The sequence below is a fragment of the Pezoporus occidentalis genome, unplaced genomic scaffold (genome assembly GCF_034315485.1).
Source record: "Pezoporus occidentalis ecotype Australia unplaced genomic scaffold, CSIRO_AGI_Poc_V1 ctg177, whole genome shotgun sequence".
Taxonomy (NCBI): domain Eukaryota; kingdom Metazoa; phylum Chordata; class Aves; order Psittaciformes; family Psittacidae; genus Pezoporus; species Pezoporus occidentalis.
In genome coordinates, this window is record NW_026913607.1 from 89,082 (window position 1) to 112,254 (window position 23,173).

The window sequence follows — 23,173 nt, forward strand, 5'->3', positions numbered from 1 at the left end:
GATGATGAGTGGAAACTGTAATGTAGAGATGAGCAAGTTGGATAGGTATGAGAAATTAGATTTATCTGCCTGTAAAGGATAATAAAGTAGTTATTCTCTACTTAACTATGGCTATAAAGTTATTATTAAAACCAGCCTGGAGAGTGTCTAGTGTGCAGTGCCAAGAGGTGCAGCAAATGTAAAAGGGAGCCCTTGCCTGAATGCCATGGCTCTATGCTTTCTGTTGTTCTCTGAACTGTGCTGGTCGGCGCTGAGTGTCATTAAACTGCAAGTACTTTTTCATGTTTAGAAGTCCTATTTTTCTAACTTTTTACAGTACAGAGTAATTTTAAAGAATATGAGAGACACGGAACAGTCTGTAGGCAACTGTAGGAAATAATTTAACAAAGTCACTTTAATGGTTTTCTGTTCTTTTCCACCATTAAGATTGCACAAAATGCACTTTGCAGACTTTTGACAAGTCCTCTGGAACTTTATGCATCAGTTGTTTGGGTAGGATCATTCTGATTTCAACACATTATATTTACCTCAACACTTGTTCCATAGGTTTCTATTCCTGATCATTCATTATACAGTTATTTATAGGTTATAAAGTATTTTCTTTAAATAAAGTCAGACATGATTTTACTGAAACTGCTAGGGTGCCTCTCTTCTGATGTAGTGTGTCACATCTGCGATTTGAGGAACTCAGATAAAAATGACTGGAGTGTAATTCTAAATTCTTTATCATCTTGCAAGTAACAAGCTGTAAAGAGTCCTTTTGCTTTTACACTTCTGCTCAATAATAATAAATTTTCTGAATGAAAACAAGTATATAAATTTTGCTTCGTCAGTTACAAAGTGACTAATTATTGAACAGATGGCTGTACAGTGTTTCCATGAGACTTTTGGTGTCATCAGCCACACTAGAATAAGCACAAAACCTTTCTCTGGTAATCAGTAGCGTCTGTCAGTATTTCTGGAAGTCAGAAGAGTTTGCAAGTTGACCTACATGCGTTAGTGACTTTGATTAGAGCTTTTATTATCAATTTCAGCACTGCATGAATGGTAACATTTAAGATGCTCATATGCTATGTAACTTGATCACTCATCTACCCTGCATTTGCAGAAGAGGAATATGATCCTGCTTAGAAGCGAGTCTGTGTGCAAACAGACATGTAATCCCTTCACTAGAATTGCACAAATCTGCTGTGAAAAATTCAAGGAGCAGAGTTTGTTTGTTTTTTTTTTTAAATATAATTTACTGACACTTCATAAACACCTGAAAGTACAACTAGCTTTGAAACATGATTGTTTTTAAAATCTTATTTTTTCAGTTATGCCTGGAATTACAAATTGGTTGTGCATGGATTCCAGTCGTGCCTGATATCAGGTATCAGGTTATTCTGCAGATAGCATAACCAGCTGCAGAATTTAATTTCCTAGAAGATGCAGAAATACTAATCTCTGAACAACTTATCTGTGGGGTATTTCTGTGCTGCAGTCAGCTGAGAACTTTAAGTGAAGCAGGATATTCAGTGTGCTACTTTACTTAGCTTTACCTAGGTTATAAATATCATCATAAAACTGTCATTTTTTTACTGCTCCTAAAGATCACATAGTAATAACATAATAATTTTGCAAAGGTTTTGTTAAGTAATTTTTGCCTTATTTGCTCCCAATAGTATAACAGTGATAGAAATGCGAGAGGGAAAAGAGAAGAAATATTGCTCCAAGCTGATAAACTATGTCTTAAAACCATCGGGTTTGGATGACTGGTTGTTAGCATGGTGATAAACCACTTGAAAAGACACTCTGTCCCAGGGGGTTGGACTTTTTGTCTTTTAGGCACTTTAACTATTGTGATCATAAACTCATGAGATCAAAGTAATGGAGGAGAAAGAGGCTTGTACCAAGGAAATCTAGCTTTACGGGCTTACAATACCAGTTTGGTAAAACAAAATGATCTTGGGTCTATGCAGTTCACCATATTTTCTGTTGATATTTTCTTCAGTGTTTTCTCCAGCATATGATATGCAATGTATTTGTTTAATTTAATATACTGTTTGCTCTATAGATGTATCTAGATCTGTATGCATGTATTTAATTTAGGTGACTGTATAGAATCTCTTAGGTAATGACTTTTTGTCATATCCAAGCTGAAAACTGACTGACAGGATAAATACGTCGTAAATTTTTCCCCATTGTTTTTTTTATGAGTCAGTTTTATATTCTAAACAGTATCAAGTAAAGCAGGTTACAAATCCAGACTTTTGCTTCATGCACACAGACTTTTAGACCTTTGTATCTTGTGCATGTGCTGTCCTCTTACTCAATGAAATTGCTTGGAGAGTTACATACCTGTGTTTGACCTTGTGCCATGAGCCAAACCGTCTTGTCCTTCCTGCTTTTTTCCCTTCTCTTTGTAATAATTCATTCTAATGTAAGTCTTGTAATTAACTTTGAGTAAAGCACTGCTAGATTTTGTTGATAAAATAAAAATACAATTTTGGGGTATATTGCTATAAAAATAATGCTGTTTAAAGTGAAGGGTTCAGAGGAAACTTTTTTGCTGATTTCTGATGTGTAGGAATGTGAAAATGAATTGCAGAAGAACAAATTATAAAGTCACTCTGAAAGCAGGGTAGAATACAGCAAACCTAAAGAAAAGAGTAATGAAAAGTTTTATCTGCCAGAAAAAAAATTATAGCATCATAGCTCCCCAAACTTACAGAAGGCAAAGACTTCTCGTATAATTAATCTTGTATAAGAAAGACATATTTGAAACTATCTTTTAATTACTGCTTATCACTACATGTTTCTTGTGTGTCCTTGGAGGTATATATGTGCTTGCTTTGGTACTAAACCTATCTTCATTGGATTAAATGGCCTGTGCTAACTTCCATTGAAATCAATAGCATGGAGAATTAATTCACCCCATTACAGAATCTGCTTTTTAGTGGGAAGAGAACTGGGCCATTTGTTTACATTCAGTTGTATTTATTCCTCCATTTGGATGCAATAAACCTGAACATAATCCTCTCAAGTGGTGTCGGTCTGAATAGTTTTACTTTTTTTGTCTGTAGAATCAATGTAACCTCCCCAAATGGTTATCAAGGGATGGATTGAAATAATTAATGCACATCTAATGGCTAATTTGGTGAGATAATGCTTTGCTTAATAGGATTAATTCCATGCTTGCATATACAAGAAACTCCCAGAGGCACAAATGAAGCTACTGCCAAGGCATCACAAAGTGGTATTTGTCCTTACTATCTTCCCTCTTCCCCTCTATCATATAAGAAGTACACACTAGGTCCAGATATGAATGAATGATGGATCAATCAAAGGTAATCTCAAAGCATTTGTATTAAGGGACAATATTGTTTTGTTTTTTTTACAAGACCACGCATTATCTGGGCAGCCGAGCTTTGCGTTACATATTTTAAATAGTACAATATACAATAAACAGTTCTGTGGTAAGAAGAAATTTTAATGGATGGAAGTAGAAGAAGGATTTTCATAGAGAGCGCATAGCAAAAGTAAATGTAATGCTAAGCATCCTTCTCATAAATTTAGGAGAAAATTTATTTCCTGGGGCATCCAATCATTTGGCAATCTTTCACCTCATCCAGCAGTTCTACAACTGCACTTTCCAACACTGTTTCAAATAAAGGTCATCTAAGCTCCCAGTATTATGAAAAATGGAGCTTGTATAACTTTCCTTTGCATTCTAACTCCATCTGAGCTGCACAAAGAAAGTAAACAAATACTTTGTCCAGGCAGTCTTTTTATCTGTCTGCACATCTCCAGAGGCTTCTTTATAAGGCTTTTTGTAGGGAGAGAGGAGGTGTTGAAAGCAAATAAAATTTGAACATTTTCATCCATTTTAGAAGCAGCGCTAAAGATTTTATAATAAACCTGGTTTATGAGACTGACAAGCAATTACATCAGTGCAGCGATAATGCAATGCATAATTCTGCGCTTACAAAATTAGCTGAAGTGGGAAAAATCAGAGAGATCATAGGATACTATCTTAAGTGGCTGCTGCAGATATGTGCTCTAAAACTCAGAAGTATGAAAAGAATTTTTCTGTAAACTCTCTGGTAAGTGGATGAGAGCTGCTTGTCTACATTAAGATGTAAGGAATAAATACAAGGAATCTGTGCTCTAGAGAAAGCCGTAACATTTCCCCAGGAAAACAAAACCGAACAAAATCCAGTTAAAAACAAGGTGGGATTTCTGTGTGCAGTGTTTTTGGAAAATTTTCTCAAGAAAAATCCTGAAGAAAAACCAATAGGGTAAATTCAGTGCTGTAGATTAAATGAGCTTAAATTGCTGATGGTAGCTCACCTTTCCAGGTTTCTTATACTGATTTACATGACCTAGACAGAGCCTTTCAGAAAAGGGCCCCTCTTTTTCCACACACTTTACAAAGTGTGCTGTACACATACTAAACATCACAAATAAGATCAGCATTGTAGCTTACAGCAATACGCACAGTACCAGCCGTGTTTCCTATGAAGATCAACCTTATGCAGTCACTGTCTTTATCATTTGGCCCCATTCCGCCAAATTTAATAGAGGAGTTAAGGTTTCAATAGGGCAGTTTGGTTTCTCCATGTTTCATGAGAACTGACGGATGGAAAGAGAAACTCAAGGCAGTGCCTGCGTGGCAGCAGCATGAGCTCAGCAGGGACCTTCTGGGTTTATGCTGCCATTGGCAGGCTGATGGACATTCACGGCACATACCACCACTGAGCAAGGCTAGCATTGTGTGATCTGCAGGGATGTGAGGGAAGGAGAAGATTTAAGGCATGTTCAGAAATGCTGGAATTTTTTTATAATATAGAAATAAAAGTGGAGAGAGGAGAGAAAGCAAAGATTTGCATCTGGGGATATAAAAGAGAGAATACAAATAAGTGATTTCAACAGCCTTTCTTCACCCATTTGTGCTAGCTTCATGTGTCTATAATTCAACTTGTTCTTGGTTTAATGCAAACACAGATCAGTCTCTGAAATCCCATCTCTATCATCAGATGTTCTTGGCAGTATAAAAATCAGAGATCTTGCCATGTTCATTTTGGATGACTGATGTCAAACTCTAGTACTCATTCTGATGGATTCACTGTTACTGTAGAATATTGCCATTTTTTTCCCCTTTACAGAAAAGATCTGCAAAACACCTTGTGTGTTGATGTTCAAATGCTTTCTTCTTCTGCTTCTCTGAAACCAGCATGTTAAAGAACTAGTGAAACCTCAGGGTCTTTAGTGTGTTCATGTTGTCGTCCCATCCATTTTTCAGCATGCAGAACATGAGCTAGCCACTTTGTCATTAAATGCTTGCAGGAATAGATAGAGATTTCCTAGTTAAGATGGAGTGTAGAATTTGGCCTGTCCTTTCCCAATGAGCTGATTCAGAACATTGCTGTGGGTCACAAAAGCTTCGTACAACACTGTCTGTAATTATTGCTATCAAATGAACTCTGCAGCTGAGCCTCTTCTGGAAAATGATTTTGTGTTATTAATAGATGTAAGTTTAAAAACAGATTGGTTATCTGCATTGTCAACGACATAGAACACTAACAAATTTAAAACTGCAAAAATTAAATACTTTTCCAGAAAGCCAACAATGCCTAGAATTCTCTGCTTTACCAAAGATGCAATTTTAATACCCATATTATATAAAAAACAGAAATTGTGGTTTATTTTTTCCCTGACCCTGCACTATTATATTCTTTAATTTGGTGTTCTTACTAATTTTAGATAGCATTGCTTGGAAGCTGTCATGTTCCCTTTCAGCACAGTAGTTATTACAACCAGTGAACACTTGGAAAAAAATATTGTTAATAAAAGAGAAATTAACTCCCAGAAGAGACCTCAGGCATGACTGGAGACTTGCTGTTTGTGAAAGCAGTTTGGTGGCCAACGGATACCTCTTTTGACACTTCTCTTTTGTTGGTGGTGTTGTATAGCCACATTTTAATGTACATATTGAATACTGGAATTAACGTGATAAATTTTAATATTACTTGCATGCACTGTAGTTGTGAGTAAAGCATGATTGTTTACTTTAATGTCAGTCACAAACACTGACATAGGAAGGTTTAAACTCTTGCTGTAAATATAGAGGAAATTTTCTTTGTGATGAGGGCTTGGGGTCCTTTTCTTCCTTTGTTTTGCTTTTGCCACAAGTGTGTCTCTCCATAGAGAGGTAATTAAAAAGGTACTAACTCCTAGTGTCTGAGGTTTTGAGAGCACTTGATTTTTCGACAGTTAAAATATTACTTTTGTTATGGTTGGCAAAATAAGGGTATTGCACAAAATAATTAATGATAAGGAAATTCTTTCCTATTTCCCCCACAGGAATTAATTGCTTTTAAAGTCCTTAATTCCGTATAAATCTATATATAGGCTCTTCATATTTGCCATTTCCTACTTATGTATGAGAATTATAGCCCCCCCCCCCCCTTTTTTTTCTTATCCTGTAAGGCAATCTGGGATAAGGCTTTCCTAAAACTGGGTGTTGTCCATCATGTGGCTTGTATTAAAATGTAGTGATGATGGAGGCATACCAGCCACAGTCGTATCACCTGACAGAGGCCTCAGCAGGAAGGTGTTAATGGGAACAGAAAGTCATGCACCTCCGCACCACTTGCAGAACCACAACTAATGCCCTTTCTCTTTAGTAGTGTTTTACTTTGCCATAATATTTTAGTTGTATAGTTGCTACATGCTATGAAAATGTGAACGCTCCCAAATTAGAGGAAGAACATTGCAGAGGTGGAAGAAGCAATTTGTTCTTTTCTCAAGGGGAATTCATGATAGTCCATGGAGTTAGGGTTTATTCCGAGGCCCTTTGCTGAAGGGTTCTGCCAAGGATTCAGGCAAGATTTCTTGTGATATTGCCATTTTGTGATAGCTCATCACTGAATTTTTTTTATGAGGCCGTGAAATGCTTCATGTTCAGAGTGTTTTCAGAGTGAAATATTCCCCAGTGGTCTTATTGATAAGCTTTGGTGAGCAATGCTGCAAAAAAAAAAAAGTATGAAGGGAATGAATATTAAACCAAATCCTTAATGAAACTTTCTCTTTACTCTGTATGTAACTGCTGTTACATGGGGCTTTCTGGTCTGTGCATGTTCTAGTAGATGCAGGACATGACATGCATGGCTCCCCATTAAGTGGGTCAGTGGCAGGGGTCTGAAGGCCTGCTCTGAAATCTCTCCCTCCTCAGAGTGTTTAGCTACTACAGCATATGGAGCCTCAGCCGTTGGAGCTGGTATAACCTTCTTCCTGTCTGATAACCTGAGGCCACCACTGCCTCTGTAAAATGATTTAACTGCTTCCCTGCTTGATACCAAGCTTCAGCAGTAATTTCTTCACCCTCAGAAGCCTTCTTGCAAGTGAATGTCTATAGAGGGACTGCAATGAAAACATATTGATAATCATGAGGCTTAAAACATGGTTCTCCTGCTGGATGAGCTAAAATAAATCTTACAGCCTTTCCAGAGCTTTGCATATGTCTATCTTCCTTTTGATTCAGTCATGATATTTACCTGCTGAAAGACATTGTATGAGGAGTGTGTTGAAAGATTTGAATGAAACCACCTGGAGTCTGCAAGATGTTACTATAGACCTAACCTAAAAAAAGAGGATGGCTTTCATGCTTTCATTCTCGGGGGTTTGGTGCCCTTCCTGACACTGGCTCTTTTGGCACAGGTTAGATCCAGTGCTGCGAGTGAACTGGAGTGGAAATTGATCCTGGAGAAAGGAAAAGAAAACTGGTTTCATCCCAGTAAGATTAGCTATGATGGACATACAGTCGTGGCTTTGACTGTGCATCAAGGACGAATCCTCTAATTGTCGCAGCTTTTGTCTGTGTTGGCTGTAATGCAAGGAATTGCTCACTTAGAACCATAGAATAGTTAGGGTTGGAAAGGACCTTAAGATCATCGGGTTCCAACCCCCCTGCCATGGGCAGGGACACCTCACACTAAACCATCTCACCCAAGTCTCTGTCCAGCATGGCCTTGACCAACGCCAGGGATGGAGCGTTCACAACTTACCAGGGCAACCCATCCAGTGCCTCACCACCCTTACAGTAAAGAACTTCCTCCTTATATCCAATCTAAACTTCCCCTGTTTAAGTTTGAACCCATTACCCCTTGTCCTGTCACTACAGTCCCTAATGAAGAGTCCCTCCCCAGCATCCTTGTAAGCCCCCTTCAGATACTGGAAGGCTGCTATGAGGTCTCCACGCAGCCTTCTCTTCTCCAGGCTGAACAGCCCCAACCTTCTTAGCCTGTCTTCATACGGGAGGTGCTCCAGTCCCCTGATCATCCTCGTCGCCCTCCTCTGGACTTGTTCACAGTATCACAGTATGCTAGAGATTGGAAGGGACCTCGAAAGATCATCTAGTCCAATCCCCCTGCCGGAGCAGGAACACCTAGATAATGTTACACAGGAATGTGTCCAGGCGGGTTTTGAATGTCTCCAGGGAAGGAGACTCCACAACCTCCCTGGGCAGCCTGTTCCAGTGTTCTGTCACCCTCACTGAGAAGAAGTTTCTTCTCAAGTTTAAGTGGAACCTCTTGTGTTCCAGTTTGCACCCATTACCCCTTGTCCTATCATTGTTTGCCACTGAGTAGAGCCTGGCTCCATCCTCGTGACACTCCCCCTTTATATATTTATGTACACTAATAAGGTCACTCCTCAGTCTCCTCTTCTCCAAACTATAGAGACCCAGCTCCCTCAGTCTTTCCTCATAAGGGAGATGCTCCACTCCCTTAATCATCTTAGTTGCCCTGCACTGGACTCTCTCCAGCAGGTCCCTGTCCTTCTTGAACTGAGGGCCCCAGAACTGGACACAATATTCCAGATGTGGTCTCACCAGGGCAGAGTAGAGGGGAAGGAGGACCTCTCTCGACCTACTAAACACCCCCTTTCTAATACACCCCAGGATGACATTGGCCTTCTTGGCCACAAGCGCACAGTGTTGGCTCATGGTCATCCTGTCGTCCACTAGGACCCCCAGGTCCCTCTCCCCTACACTGCTCTCTAACAGGTCGTTCCCCAACCTATACTGGAACTTGGGGTTGTTCCTGCCCAGATGCAGAACTCTACACTTTTCCCTTGTTATATTTCATCAAGTTATTCCCTGCCCAACTCTCCAGCCTGTCCAGGTCTCGCTGGATGGCAGCACAGCCTTCTGGCGTGTCAGCCACTCCTCCCAGCTTAGTGTCATCAGCAAACTTGCTGATAGTACACTCAATTCCCTCATCTAAATCGTTGATGAATATATTAAATAATACTGGTCCCAGTACTGACCCTTGAGGCACTCCACTAGATACAGGCCTCCAACTAGACTCTGCCCCATAGACTACAACTCACTGGCTTCTCTCCTTCAGCCAGTTCACAGTCCACCTCACTACCTGGTCATCCAGACCACACTTCCTCAATTTAGCTGTGAGGATGCTGTGGGAGACTGTGTCAAACGCTTTGCTGAAGTCAAGGCAGACCACATCCACCGCTCTGCCATCATCCATCCACCGTGTTATTTCCTCATAAAAGGCTATGAGATTGGTCAAGCATGATTTCCCCTTGGTGAAGCCATGTTGACTGCCTCTCATAACTCTCTTATCCTTGATATGCCTTAAGATGGCACCAAGGATAAGGTGTTCCACTACTTTCGCAGGAATGGAGGTGAGGCTGACTAGTTTATAGTTACCTGGGTCCTCCTTCTTGCCCTTTTTGAAGACTGGGTGACATTTGCTTTCCTCCAGTCCTCAGGCACCTCTCCCGTTTCCCAAGACTTGGTAAAGATGATGGAGAGTGGTCTAGCAATGACTTCCTGTCATTGTTCCAACAGTTCCATGTCCTTTTTATGTTGAGGACACCAGAACTGCACACAATACTCCAAGTGGGGTCTCAGGAAAGCAGAGTAGAGGGGCAGGATCACCTCCTTTGACCTGCTGGTCGTGCTCCTTTGGATGCAGCCCAGGATACGGTTGGCTTTCTGGGCTGCGAACGCACACTGCTGGCTCATGTTAAGTTTCTCATCGACCAACACCCCCAAGTCTGTAAATAGCCTTGTAGCTGCAATTCTCCTTCCAGCACACCCACCTCTAGTTTGCATCATTGTGAGAGAAAAGTTTCCTACTTTTCTCCTTTCTTGCAGCTGATCAAGAGAGCTGCAGTGGAGCTCAGAGACAACCCTGTTACATCACTTTTTGGGCTTGTGCATCTCTGCACTTTGATTTCACAGCTTATGTCAAACTGAGTAGACCCTCCCTTCAGTAAGACAAAAAGAAAAGACACTAAGAAGTCTGTGTTTGCTGACCGATACAGACTATTTTGTGCATGGATATTTCTATTCCTTTATTACCCAGCTAATAGAAAACCATTTCCTGACAATAGTGATAGCCAACATAAGCTTAATGACTTTTGGAAGCCTGAACCTAGGATAAAAGGGAGTGGGGGATGCAAGTTGGGAACCATTTTTCATGTTATCATCAGTATATTTGATTACCAGAGCCATGGGCTGTGAGCTGTTTAGCATAACCATACTTCCACTGCTTTTTGTAAAGTCTAACTTAAAAGCACTATTTTAAAGTTCTAGGGAAACATCTACCACGTCTGTGAGGTGCTTACTGAACAGAGAAACACACCTGATTGTGATCAACAGCATCTTGTGTCTGACTTTGTGTCTCTTTCTCCAGCTTTGTGGCATGTAGCCCAAATCTTTGGGATTCCCAATGAGCCAAGATGTGTAGACTGAATTCTTTTAAGTAGTTCTTCATCATGTGCACTGGGTTGTAGAAGACTACCTAACAGTAAATCAGTTTGGGGTGAGTTGCTATTGTGGGTTGCATAGACAGAATTGGTAGGGGAAGGGCAGAGGTAAGTGATCTAGCAACAGCCATTTGAATAATAAGTCTTGCCTCTTGACACACTTAACACGAGATTTAATTGGACAACAGAAAATTTACAGTAGAGAACATCTTTTGCATTAACTGGATTAAACTTCTACTACCCCTGATGAAGATGGGTCTAGTAAAAGCACATGCCTAATCTAAAACCCCTACAGACGTTGAAGAAGCTGCACAGCTTGCATCTGTCATCTGAGCTTGCTGGATATCCAGGTTCTAGAGTCACCCTGTGAATGGTTTGGTGTCTCTAGGAGGCAACAGTAGGTTTACTTCAGGAAAGCCCTTTTACCATGTTCTTGCAAAACTGAGAAGTGAAAGAAGTTGCTTTTTTTGAGAAGGACTGATAAACAAGGAAGGAGTCCCCTCCCAGAGATGAGCAAAGCACTTCCTTCCTTTCTGACACTGCTCTGGAAGGATTTGGAGGGTGCAGGATTGTCTTATTTAATGGTATGTTCAAAGTTGATCATCTTCACTGTCAAACTGGAAAGGTGTGATTGTGAAGTTGTTAGCTGCACACACCGTGTCCTCTATTCACAAATCAGACAGCTGTTGGAGATCTTCCGGTCTAGCTCAAGTTAAAGTACCCTGGATTCTATCAGTCTTTATTTCATGATGTGCTAGAAAATGTTTGGCCTTTTGTGGCATTATAATATTTTCCTCCTTTTGAATCTATTTCTTCCTAAACGTCAGAAGGAAAAGAGTTTTATTGGAACTTTGCAATACTGCCTCCCTGAAAGGCACCCTAGAAGAAGTCTGAAGGGCTCACGAGCATCCTGAAGCAACTTGACCTCATGTTTTCACAGTGCTAACAGTCTTTGGTATAAAAAATCAAAAGTTAATGACCTGAAATTGAATGTAATTATTCTGGCTGCCTAACATCTGATATGGTAATAGCAGCTTGCTCCTTGGCTTTGAAGCTGAGGACAACAGCAAACTATAACGTTGAACTTCATGGGCACAAGCTGTGCCGAGGGCCATGTTGTGTTTCACAAATACACAATGGTGTATTGGTGACAAACGTGAAAATTCTTTAATGCTGAAGAAACTGGGGGTGAGGGAAAAGAAAAAAAGAAAAGCAAGCCAGTAATGTAAATAGCTCTGAAGATTTTATGCCAAGTCAGTGGCTGCTATGGAAAGACAAACCTGGACATTTTTTCAGGCAGTGAGCTCAATGTAATTTTGCTGTGGTGGGATTATTGTATCCTCCTGTGTTAAAAGCCTGCCGGCTTTCCTTGGGTATCTTGGTTTTGCAGATATGGTAGCAGAAGAGTTTTATGTTGAAAGTGTTACTTGGCCCTGTAATACAATTAAAACAGTTTAATGATCAACAGGGCTATTGTTCGTCTCCGCATAAAGGGAGAAGCCTCCTGGCTTCACAGACTTGGTTTGGTGCAAGGAACATCTTTCACATCACTCATTTCTAACACATTAGACCTGTTAATGCACCATGCCTGGTGTAATCCAGACCCTTTCTTCCTTCAGTTGTTTTTGCTCTGATTTTTCCATCAATGTGCCTAAATGATGGCATGGAAGAACCTCTTCATTTTGTGACGAAAGATTTGACCTTTGCTTCTTCAGTCTTGGGAGTGTCCCAGGTATTTTTATTATTGATATCTGTAAGTAAAAAAACATAGAAATGTATAAATATAAATAAACTTCAGAATAGATATGTTCTTTATGAACAGGATTATCTTTCATAATTTTAGGTGGCTAACTTTCAGGCATTTAGTCTGGGCTCTCCTTTCAGTTGCAAACTTGCATATACTTGAAGAGTAGCACCAAGCAGGATGCTCATCCCTGTTCCCTTTCTGCCCCAAACCCAGACAGCTCTTGAGTTCACTTTCAGAGAGTGTCAGTGTGGCAAGATCCATCACATATAGCTTCTCCGTGTGTTTGACTTCCATAGAGAAGATCTGGTGAGTGACTGATGTGTAGTGTGGTGTGGTGGCACCCTTAGCTGAGAAAGTTTGTGTGCTGGGGGGCTGTGGAAACACAAACTGCAGCATGAGATTTTGGAAGATACATAGGGGATAGAAGTGGGGTGAACTGGATGCAGTGACTGTGAGACCCTCAGATCACAGCTGGTGGAGAAAGGTTGCCTGCTTTTCCCTAATGTGTATCTGTGGCAGCTCTCAGGTGCTGGGAGAAGGCACTACTGTTTCTGTCTTTAAACACCTTTGTATGTAACCACAGTATAAAACTCTTTATTTATAACTGTGTTAACTGAATTCTGGTAACCCCTAAAAATTCTCAAATTAATCATTTAAAGAGAGAGAGAGATGATTTTGTGGTGGACAGATTTGGTCTGAATTTACAAGTAGTTCAGCTTTTACAGTCTGTATTTCTTAAGCAACTACCAAGAATCATGGTGTAACTTAATCCAGGTGCACACTAAAAACATTGAAGAGAGAAAATCCTGCTTAAAAAAAAAATGGAGTAATGTGTTTCAAGGGTCCAGGCCACGTTTTAGTGATTCACTTCAGTAAATCCCTGTTGGGACTTTGGGGGGACGGCATTGAGGGCTGGCAGTGAAGGCCAGCTCTGTGGACTGAGCCATAGGCAGCCTCGGAGTGCTGATTGTGCTGTGTTTTGGATGTGTCTGGCCATGTGTTTTGGGACTCCTTGGCTTCCTGTGAGCCTGAAGCAGGAGAAAAGCAGCAGCATGTGCTGGGACTGAGCTGGGGGGTGATGCTGCTCTCAAAACCACACTGCGCAGGGCGGGCTGCCATGCCAGGCACCTGCAGCACAGCTCCCCACCCGCCTCTGGGCTTCCTCTCTTTCAGCTGATGAGGCTGACTGACCTGCTGCGGGGAGCGGGGGGGGGAGTGTCGCTTGTCACTGGCAGTTGCTGTGAATTGCCTTTTCTTTTTTATTTTTATTTTTTTTCTCCCTAGCATACTTTAAAAAGTAAAAGGCCACAGAGGTTGTTATGGGGAGCTGGCAGTGTGGATCCGTGGACGTGTTTGTGGACCAGGGTGAGAGATGTGTGCCAGCCTGCAGTTCAGGCATGTGGGTTCATGGACCTTCAGCGGCAGAAGAGAGTGCCTGGGCATAGAGAAAGGCAGAGCTTCATTGCTGGGTGGGAGGAAAGAAGAAGGGAGAAAAGTCCAGGCTTTGGAAGGAGGAGGTGCTAGGAAGCAACTTAATGGCAGAAGCACAGCTTGGGAAAGAGTCCCAAATGCGCTGGCAGGCACCTGGGGGTTGAGGCTGAGCTGGCAACCTTGTCACAAAATGCAGCAGTGTTCCCCTAACTGACTTGGTCTCCTTCCCTACTGCCTCATCTGCTATGGCTCTGCCAGTGCTTCCTCAGCCTGTGTCAACTCCTTGTACAAACTTTCTAAACTTTTCCTCCACAAATTCCTTAAAAAAAAAAAAAAGCAACCCAAACAAAACAAGCAAAAGCATAATAACCTAATGCTGTAGGTTGCATAATTTGTTTCTGGTTTTCCTTAACATCCTGGTCTATGAGTAAATGTTCCTGCTGTGCAACAGGGGGATGTAACTGTGCAGCTACTTGAGTAAGAGCATGTGGTTAGCAGGAGTAAATGCAAACTTTGTAATTGTTATTCCTTCAAAGCTTGCTTCCCTCCTGAGCAAGAGCACCACTCTGACCTCATCCATAAGCCCTTGTGTATTTGCATACATGGATGTTGACTTGTGACTCAATTCTTTTTTGATGTCTGGAGAGAGAGGGATGCTGTTTGCCCAAGCCACATTTAAGCAGTAAGCCTGACATCAATTTACAATGCAATGTAACTGTCTTCCCCGCTGCCTGTGACTTGACATTATCTGTGCCACGTGCCTGTACTTGGACATCTTGCTTTAAAACCCTGCTGTACTTTACTGGACTGCTGAAATTTGGACTGGTAAACCACTGGTATATGAAAAGACGTTATGTAACTTGCAGTAGGCACTGGGTAACTGTAAGGTTAACAAAGTAGGAATTATCAGTAAAATGGTCATTATTTGTGCTTTACGCTGCATGAGGCAGCTGAATGTGACTTCCCCTCATGCCTGTTGGCTCTGCCGAGCTCCCAGCATCAGCACATCATAGAATGATTAGGGTTGGAAAGGACCATCAACAGCAGCAGTGCAGCCTTAGCCTCAGCCCCCCAAACATGTTCAGGACTGATGGGGGGGGAGGGAGTGTGTTTTGGTGGTGTCTGAGGGACTGGGCTTCTGGCTGTGTGTGTTGTGCAAATGTTGAAGAGGCAGCAATCTCTCCTCTAGCAGTTTAAAACCCTAAAGTGATTGTGTTCATATAAATGGATGCTATCTGTTTTTAACTGTTTTAACTGCTAGTTATTCATTATGCTTCATATCTCTTTGACCTTTGTTTCAATAGGCCTTGAATGTTTTGCCTTTTTCTCTCTCTCACTTTCTAATCTGGAAAGCTGTTGCAAAGGTTATTATTGAGAAGGTTCTTCACATCTTTTTTTTTTCTTTTAAGAATACAGAAATTAAAAATGCTAAGGAAGGAGAAGACATAAAGTAATTAATTTTCTTGGTTTGTTTCTAAACATTGGACTCTATCATTGCCTCAAAACATATGTCTCTAGGAACCATTGCAGCTGGACTACGACTAGCAGGATTTCCCTCACTGAACGGCTTTAACCCATTGCCTGGGCTACTGGAGGCCAGAGTGCCCCAGATAAGCACCACCTAGGCACTTGGGTGGCTCTGCAGAGTCAGCCAAGGTTAACCACAGCTCACATGGAGCTACAGCTGAGCCCCTGCATTCTTGACTTCTCCTACATATACCTCTATGTCCCCTTGAGCATCTGGTCTGGGGAGTTTATTAGTTCTGGAAAAATACAGGACTGGAGATGACAGTGTGAATGTGCTCTGCTTTGGAACAGGAAGAGGAGAGTCACGGCCAGGATCCCCAGAGCTTTCCTCAGCAGCATCTCAGATACCCCCAGGCTTCCTGGCTCTGGCTGGCTCTGTGTCAGGCTGCTCACCTTCCTTACATTGTGTTTCTGCTTCGGGACACATGCAGCTCGAGGCCAGGCTGCTGCACTGTGTGAAAGCAGCTTAATTACTGCTAGAAACAGATTGCCTCTGGATGCTCTACAGCTGTGTTTCCCCAATGCTGCATTTTAGCTACCAAACCTAAAGCAATTCACACTGGTTTTGTGTTGAACCAACTCTGGCATATAATACTGTCCTGTGACTGCTCAGAAGGAAAACACTAGGAAGCTAATCTCAGCTAGTTTGTTGGTTTAATACCCAGCATTGGGCAAGTAACTTAATCTCTGTCTTCATTTACCCCTGAGATATGGGGTTTTATAATCCTGAAAAAAATAAAGTGGTGAAGATTATTGTTTATAAAATGCTTTGAACCTTCTTTTTAATACCATAGAAACAGAAGAGGGAGAAGGAAAATAATCTAGAATCTTATTTTTTTTTCCATGGATTTGTTTCTAAACATATGATTCAAAACCAGAAAAAAAAAGAAGAATGTGAGCTCAGGGTTCAGCCAAGCAAACAAATACCCTGTTTGGGAATTATTTTTTTCTGTTGTGTTAGGCTCTCAGTAGGAACAGTGATTGTATCATCATCTGCTTGAGAATTTACAAATACATTACCAAGTACCCAGGCACAGCTTTTCAGTCATGCTTCATACAAATCTTGCAATTGAGCAGTGCGACAGGCCATCACCATTAACTTCAGTTCTGTGAAGGAGGCTTCCTCACAGTGCTGACTGCCTGAATGTCACCTGCAAGATCCTCCTAATGAAATAATCAGCATGGCCTGATAGGGCAGGGAGAAACACCAGTATGCAGTACGCAGAATGGTCCTGTTCTCAGCACTGGGATAACTCACCACCATGCACTGTACTGGGTGGTTCAGCTACCCTCCATCACTCGTGGTTAGTAAGAATTGCCATACTTTGTTTGCCTTAGGAAGGAGATGAATTGTACCAACTCTTTTCCATTTATCTTCAGTGAAGGGCTTCACAGGCTCTTGATCATTCTTGTCTTTATCTTTTGAACTCCCTCCACTTCTTTGTACAAAGCACATCCCAGATTAATTTGTGATTTTTTTTTTTTATTTTAATAACTGTGCAATGCAGCTTTTCCTTTGGGGATGGGCCTAGAACTGCATATAGGATCTATAGTTATATAGGCTGCTTGACCTGAATTGTTTTAATTTTTCTTTTAGTGACACTTACGAACTTACTACATGTTTATGAACTGAAAAGCTGGTTTCATCAGTTTCAGCTGCTGGAGACCAACAATATTACTGTGCCCTGCTATATGTGTCAGGGTATAAACATATGCAGCGTTAACATCATGCAATGAACATCAACATCTTCCATGTAACAATTTTACTGAGCTCTCAGTTAGGGTAACGGTAGATTTTCCTCCCTCAGGAAAGTTTTAATACTTATCTTAAATACAAAAAATTAATAATCTTTTAGGGGCAATCCATTCAAAAAGAGGCCTGTGGTTGTGGTTCTTGTGCAGGGAATTCAGGTTTAAAACCTTCCTCTCAAACCAAAAGCACATCAGGATGACTCATGGGTATCTCATGGATGTGTCCAGACATCCAAGGTTAAATGTCTGTCTCTCCTGCTCATAGTTCTCTTTGCAGGATTAATGGTCTCCAGCATCCCTAAACCAAGAGAACACTCACAGAGAAGACTCTGCAGCTTTAAGGTTACAGTGTATAACCTGAGCTACAGAGATGCATCTAAAATTCCTCTTCTGAATAGAGTAGTGATTTCAGTAGCTCTCCAGCCAACTGTGGTGGTATCAGTCTCTTTTTACATTTAACACAAAATTTTGTCCTAAGAAGACTTTCACTGAATTTTTGTCAAACAGACACACTTTCTCACACACACAACACACGCACAAGTTTTAATTGCTGGACAAATTCCTAACCAGGACCAGTAATGAATCCTTGCAGGAGGTGCTGCTGGGTTTTCCCAGAAAACAAATGCTTTGTGTGAGGTTTTCTTGCTGTGATCTTGGTTAATCTCCATGCAGATCTCCATGCAGGCTCTGCGGGTGGGAAACCCAGGATAAAACGTCCTGCATTGGTTGAAGGAGGTCATGAGCATTTCTGTCCTTGTAGATACTCTAACTCAGCTGACCAGGGTACTGGACAGCCTGTTTAGAGGGAGCGTTGGACCTGCAGTGGTCCCTTCTGACCTAATCAATCCTATGGTTCTAATACAGATTTCCACTTCCTTTGCAAATGCACAGATTTGCCCTTATACCGACTGTTTTGATGAAGCACTATGCAGCACAGCCACATTGATGCTGTCAAGCACCCAGTGATATAAGCAACCTTGTTTTTTGACGTATCTGATGTCTCTGTACAGATGCTGTACCAGTTCTTGGGCTCACAGACCCAAGACTCTGCTACTTACTGGATGGATTCCTCTTCATTTATGCAGTCATCATAACAGCTCTGTTTGTGAAGGCAAAGGTCAGTCTATCCAAACACTGATGCATTTGGCTTTGGGGTTGTAAAAAATTCGGGCTGAGCTGGAAAGTGGGGGTGGAGAGGAAGTATATCTTTCAGATTAAGACCTTTTTAAAATCTATTTTCTCTCTATTTTTTTTATATTTCTTCCTTTTCTGGGGCCAACCTGAGCACTCTGGTGGAGTTCTTCCGTGAGGTTCATGAATGGTGGGGAAGAGAGTATGTGAGAGTGTTTTGATACTATGGTTATGGATGAAGACAGAGATTCTGGATATTGTATCTGGGAAATGCCTGATTAAGAGTGACACGGTGTCTTCTGCTGCTTTGTCACTGGAAAGAGAGGAGGGAATACGCAGCAAATTCATGACAAATGCCAAGTTTGTGAAGGATATATTAAAATGTCTCAGGAAGTTAGATACATTTGATAGTATGAGTGTGATGATGAAAATGATATAATCCTAACAACCACAGGAGAGGAGTCAGGGGGACAGGATGGATGCAACTTGGTGGGCTGCCGTTACCATCAACATCAACAGTAGCTGTTTCGCATCTAGGGAGACACTTAGTGGCTTTAGTGCACTTCCACAGAAGATGACATGACATGATGGATATATGTATGTTTCCAGATACGTAAATGCTCTGAGAGCTCTGCTAATTATATGACAGGAGCTGTCCCACCAAAGGCTTAGGGACAGTAATGGCACTTTCATGAGGAAAGGGGTGGACTGAGTAACATCAAGTTACTAGAAATATGTTTTTAAAAAACAAGTCAAGTTTATCCTATGCCTAAATACAAACCTACCTAAAAGCTAGGGTGGCTGCTTATGGGTTGCCCTGTTTCTGATGCAAGTAACTTGTAGGAGAGAGGGTACGAAAGGACTGAATGGAGCCACTGTCTCTGCTCACAGCATACTTTCTCTTCCAGCTTAGCCAGGCCTCTGAACATCAGCTGCAACCAGGCCGGGATGATGTGTACAATGTAAGTAACTACTGATTGTTTTCAAATCTTCTACCCAGACTTTTGGGGGCACTTACTTAGAGGGAGTGAATTGCCTGTGAACCAGATGACCCAACTAATGAAAGGACTATACCCAAGTGTGCAGCACAGCAATTGCAAGGAGGAAAGATAAAACCTAGCAAGGGCAACTGTTGCCACATACCTGGCTGGATGCTAGACGAATACGTGGATTGTAGGTTCCTGATTTGATCCACTGAGCAGAAAGTATACCAGAAATGCAGAGCATTTCAGAAGCACTGCTCGGTGTGCTGCGCTGTGCAACATGCCTGAGAGAGCATGTTGGACAGAGTGTATGTAGCCACCAGGCTTTTACACATGATGTGCACACCCCAGTTTCTCACCTGGCCCCCTGCATTTGGCTTGCAGCTCTCACTGACTGCTGCTCCTCAGACAAATCAGAGGTGTTGACAGTGCTGTTTGATGTGGGCTGGAGAACAGGCAAATGCCCAGGAATGCTTTGTTGCTGACTTCATGCAACTGTAGCTCTTGTATGATGAAGTGTGCACAGCCTGAGCCACCACAACCCAGCTGTCCCCATTCAGCTTTCCTGTTGCCCTGCCCAGAGACCTGTTGTACCAGGTCATACCTGAGTTGTACCTCATACACTGTACCCTGATCATAGCCAGCATCAGATGGCTTTTTAGGCAGTGAAAGAGGACAGAGACAATATCCTGAATGTCCTTCATAGCTAAACTGTTCACTCATGGCAGCATTAAACTGCTATTTTTGCTATGTTTAGCTGTCTTGTGATTTTAATTTTTTCTCTCATGCTTTTGACCATAGCCACATCCTGTAACAAATTCTGCAGTTTAACTGTAACGTACGAATGCTAACGTGTGGTTTTTTTTTTCAGTTTAAGAAGTGTTGCCCATTCCTTTTTCAGTACCACTGTCAGCTGTGTTATTCTGACCTGAAAGCTCTTCTTTGCCTTTTTCCAAGCTAACTTCTCCTAGCTAAGAAATGTGTTGAGCATAAAATATCTGTAGCTTATTGCTGCAAATTTAAATGAGCCACTTTGCAAGAAAACTCAAGCTCATGGATCTTCACCCACCAGTGGGAGAGAAAGCATGAATGTCAGTGTCCTCCCCAATTGTGTGCTGTCATTTTCAGCTCATTTCTACTAAAGAAAGATTCTTGATACAATGGCTTGTGCTTTATGCTGCACAGGCCACTAACTGCCATGGCTTAGTCAGAGACATTTCTGTTGACAATTGCATTAAGGCATAAAAAGAATTTTGAGCTCAGTTATAGTACTCATTAAGTTGGATACCAAAAGGTGTTCCCTTCTTTTCCTGTGTTAAGTCAGTATCTGTTTTCTTGTGATCACAATGCCTGTCACTGCCTCTTGCCTTTTTTGTTTCAGAAACTGTCTCGAGGGCACAGACATGAATATGATGTTCTGGGGGCAAAGCGAGGTCCAGACCCTGAGCTGGGTGGGAGACACCAGGTATCTTCCTCTCACACAGGCACCTTTTTAGTATGGTTCCTTCCTTCTCCCATCTAACACTGTTCGACATGCAGGCAGTGATGCCTTCCTGGAGAGGGGATGGCAAAATCCATGTAGTAACTAAGTCCGAGGCTGTCAGCACGGTGGGGACAGGAATAAAACTTCCTCCTCCCCTTTGCTGTTCGCCCTTGCTGAGCGCTGCAAGCCACCCAGAGTAGGAAATGCCACCCAGCCTCGCGCCGGATGTGAAGCAGGGCAGGTGTTCCTGTGTGAAGGCAGCAGTGGGTGTTCCACGAGAGCTCACTGCACATGATGCCACCAGACAAGTGTCAATGGAATAGTACAGCAGTCAGAAAAACTGTCTTCTGCCAGAGCCCAACAGTTTCAAAGGAGAAGGGAGGGGAAACCTGCATCAGTGTGTAGGGTTTGCCTGCAGGTGGCAGCTGTTGGGATTGGGCAGAGAAGCACTCAATTTTATAAATTATTTTAATGAAATTAATTTTCCAGAGCTTATGGGTGGAGGCAGGATGGGCTGTAAGGGGCACAGCCTGACCACAGAGCTGTAGCTGTGCCTTTGAACAAATGCACAGGCACATACAAAGTGGTGGGGAATGCTGGTGGTACTGCAACGTGCGGGCAACTTTCTTTTTTTGTTTTACAGCAGAGAAGAAAGAACCCTCAGGACACCGTCTACACTGTGAGTAGAGAGAGTTGGAGGGAGAGGAAAGGGAGGGACGGCTGGAAACAGGACTTGTTATGTCATAGGAGACTTTTTTCCCCCTACCCAATAACAGCTTTGGTTCAAACTTAGCAGCTGCTTTCAAAGACTTCCTTCTACTCCCCCTTTTTGCTAGAAAAATTTGTTTCACTTCTCTGTGAGAAAAACATTGAATGCCTGTACAGACGGGAAAAAGAATTTGGATCAAGATACCTGCTGATCCCTTTATGTTAGCCATTATTGCCTAACCAACCTTCATTCCATGTGACTGATGCTGCTTGTTCTCCAGCCTCTCTGGCTGCTGTCTGACAAAAGCCAAATCCCAGTGTGTCTAAGAGCGGCTGCTTAGGCACCTCTTGATATAAGTGATTTAACTCTGGCTAAATTGGTGGTCTGTGCTGCAAGGGAGCACAAATGCTAATACTTTTGTTTAACTTGGGTCTTCCTGGGTGTTCAGTGCTTTATTATTGAATCAGCCACTCTGATCACAGCTGGGCACAAGTATTTGGGGACTGCTTTGCCAGACAAAGAAAGCAAAAGCTCCCCTTTCTTAACCTTCACCCTGCAGTGTTAGATTTCCCTTTTCTCTAGGCCTGAGCTGCATGTTTATGTTCTTCTCCTAAACAAATACTACTTAAAACTTTTCTTTGGAGAGCTCTGACTGTAGTATCTGGTGCTAGTCTAGATAAATGACTTGGTGGAGGGTTGATTTATATTCACTTTGGTGTCTGGAGATGAGGTGGTATCGATATGCTAAGCAGATGTGATCATGTATAGCATCTATGCAAATGCACCTTGGTCAAATCCTACCACTGTCCCTTCTTCTCTGGAATATAGTGAAGTTCTGAAGGCAAGGCAGCCCCAGAAGCACAGGTGTGGTATGCAGTCACCAGCAGCTGGTTTGGCTTTTCTCATAACACACTGACTCTTTCCCTTTCTCTGCTTGTAGTCACTGCAGATGGACAAGATGGGTGAGGCATACAGTGAAATTGGAATGAAGGGTGAGGTAAGTCCTACTTTCCTTCCTAATGAAAGACTGGGATGAAAAATTCTTCATTCCTGCTCCCTTACAGAGCAGTAGCCCTGGCTGCATGTATCTGCCTCACACAACAAAGTCCTTGTGTTGCACAGCACTTACAGGCACAGCTGTGAGTAGTTACTATTTCCTGTAGTAACCACTACGTTTGATGCAGCAGTAACTAAGACATGTAGCCATAGCACTGAGCTGCCACAAACCAAGGTGGAGATCAGATAGTAAGCTTGGTTCCATTGGCATTAGAACACAGCCCATACTCCGGCAGTGTCCCCAGGTGCATTGAATAATGTCAAGGGAAACCATGTCAACTTTTGGACAGAATACTTCTAACAGCTGCCCCATCTGAAGAGGCAGAGGGTATGAGATGGGTGAGGAACAGTTGAAGGAAATGTCTGGTTTCAAGCAGTGAAACATCTGTGGCCAAGCAACTCATAGTAGTTGAGCATGTTCCTCCAGAGACATTCAGAGCTAGAGGTTCATTGTTTCCCCTCTGGCTATTGAGGCTGGCCTGAATGGTAGGCACAGCTAATCATTTGCAACCTCCTCCTTCTGCATGTTTTCAAGCAGGTAATGGGGGAAACATTCTCCTTCCACCTACACTCTCCAGTGT

The 23,173-nt window shown here is 42.1% G+C and overlaps 1 protein-coding gene across 1 annotated transcript in view; it reads left to right on the top strand.

Annotated features, from left to right (window-relative positions):
* CD247 (CD247 molecule) overlaps positions 1 to 23,173 on the top strand; it is a gene marked incomplete at its 5' end in the record, with an annotated part of 52,616 nt that overhangs the window by 25,567 nt on the left and 3,876 nt on the right. The window contains 5 exon segments of the mRNA XM_062614686.1: positions 18,241 to 18,347; positions 19,270 to 19,323; positions 20,726 to 20,809; positions 21,471 to 21,506; positions 22,477 to 22,533. Of these exon segments, the coding sequence (XP_062470670.1) occupies positions 18,241 to 18,347; positions 19,270 to 19,323; positions 20,726 to 20,809; positions 21,471 to 21,506; positions 22,477 to 22,533 (338 nt within the window).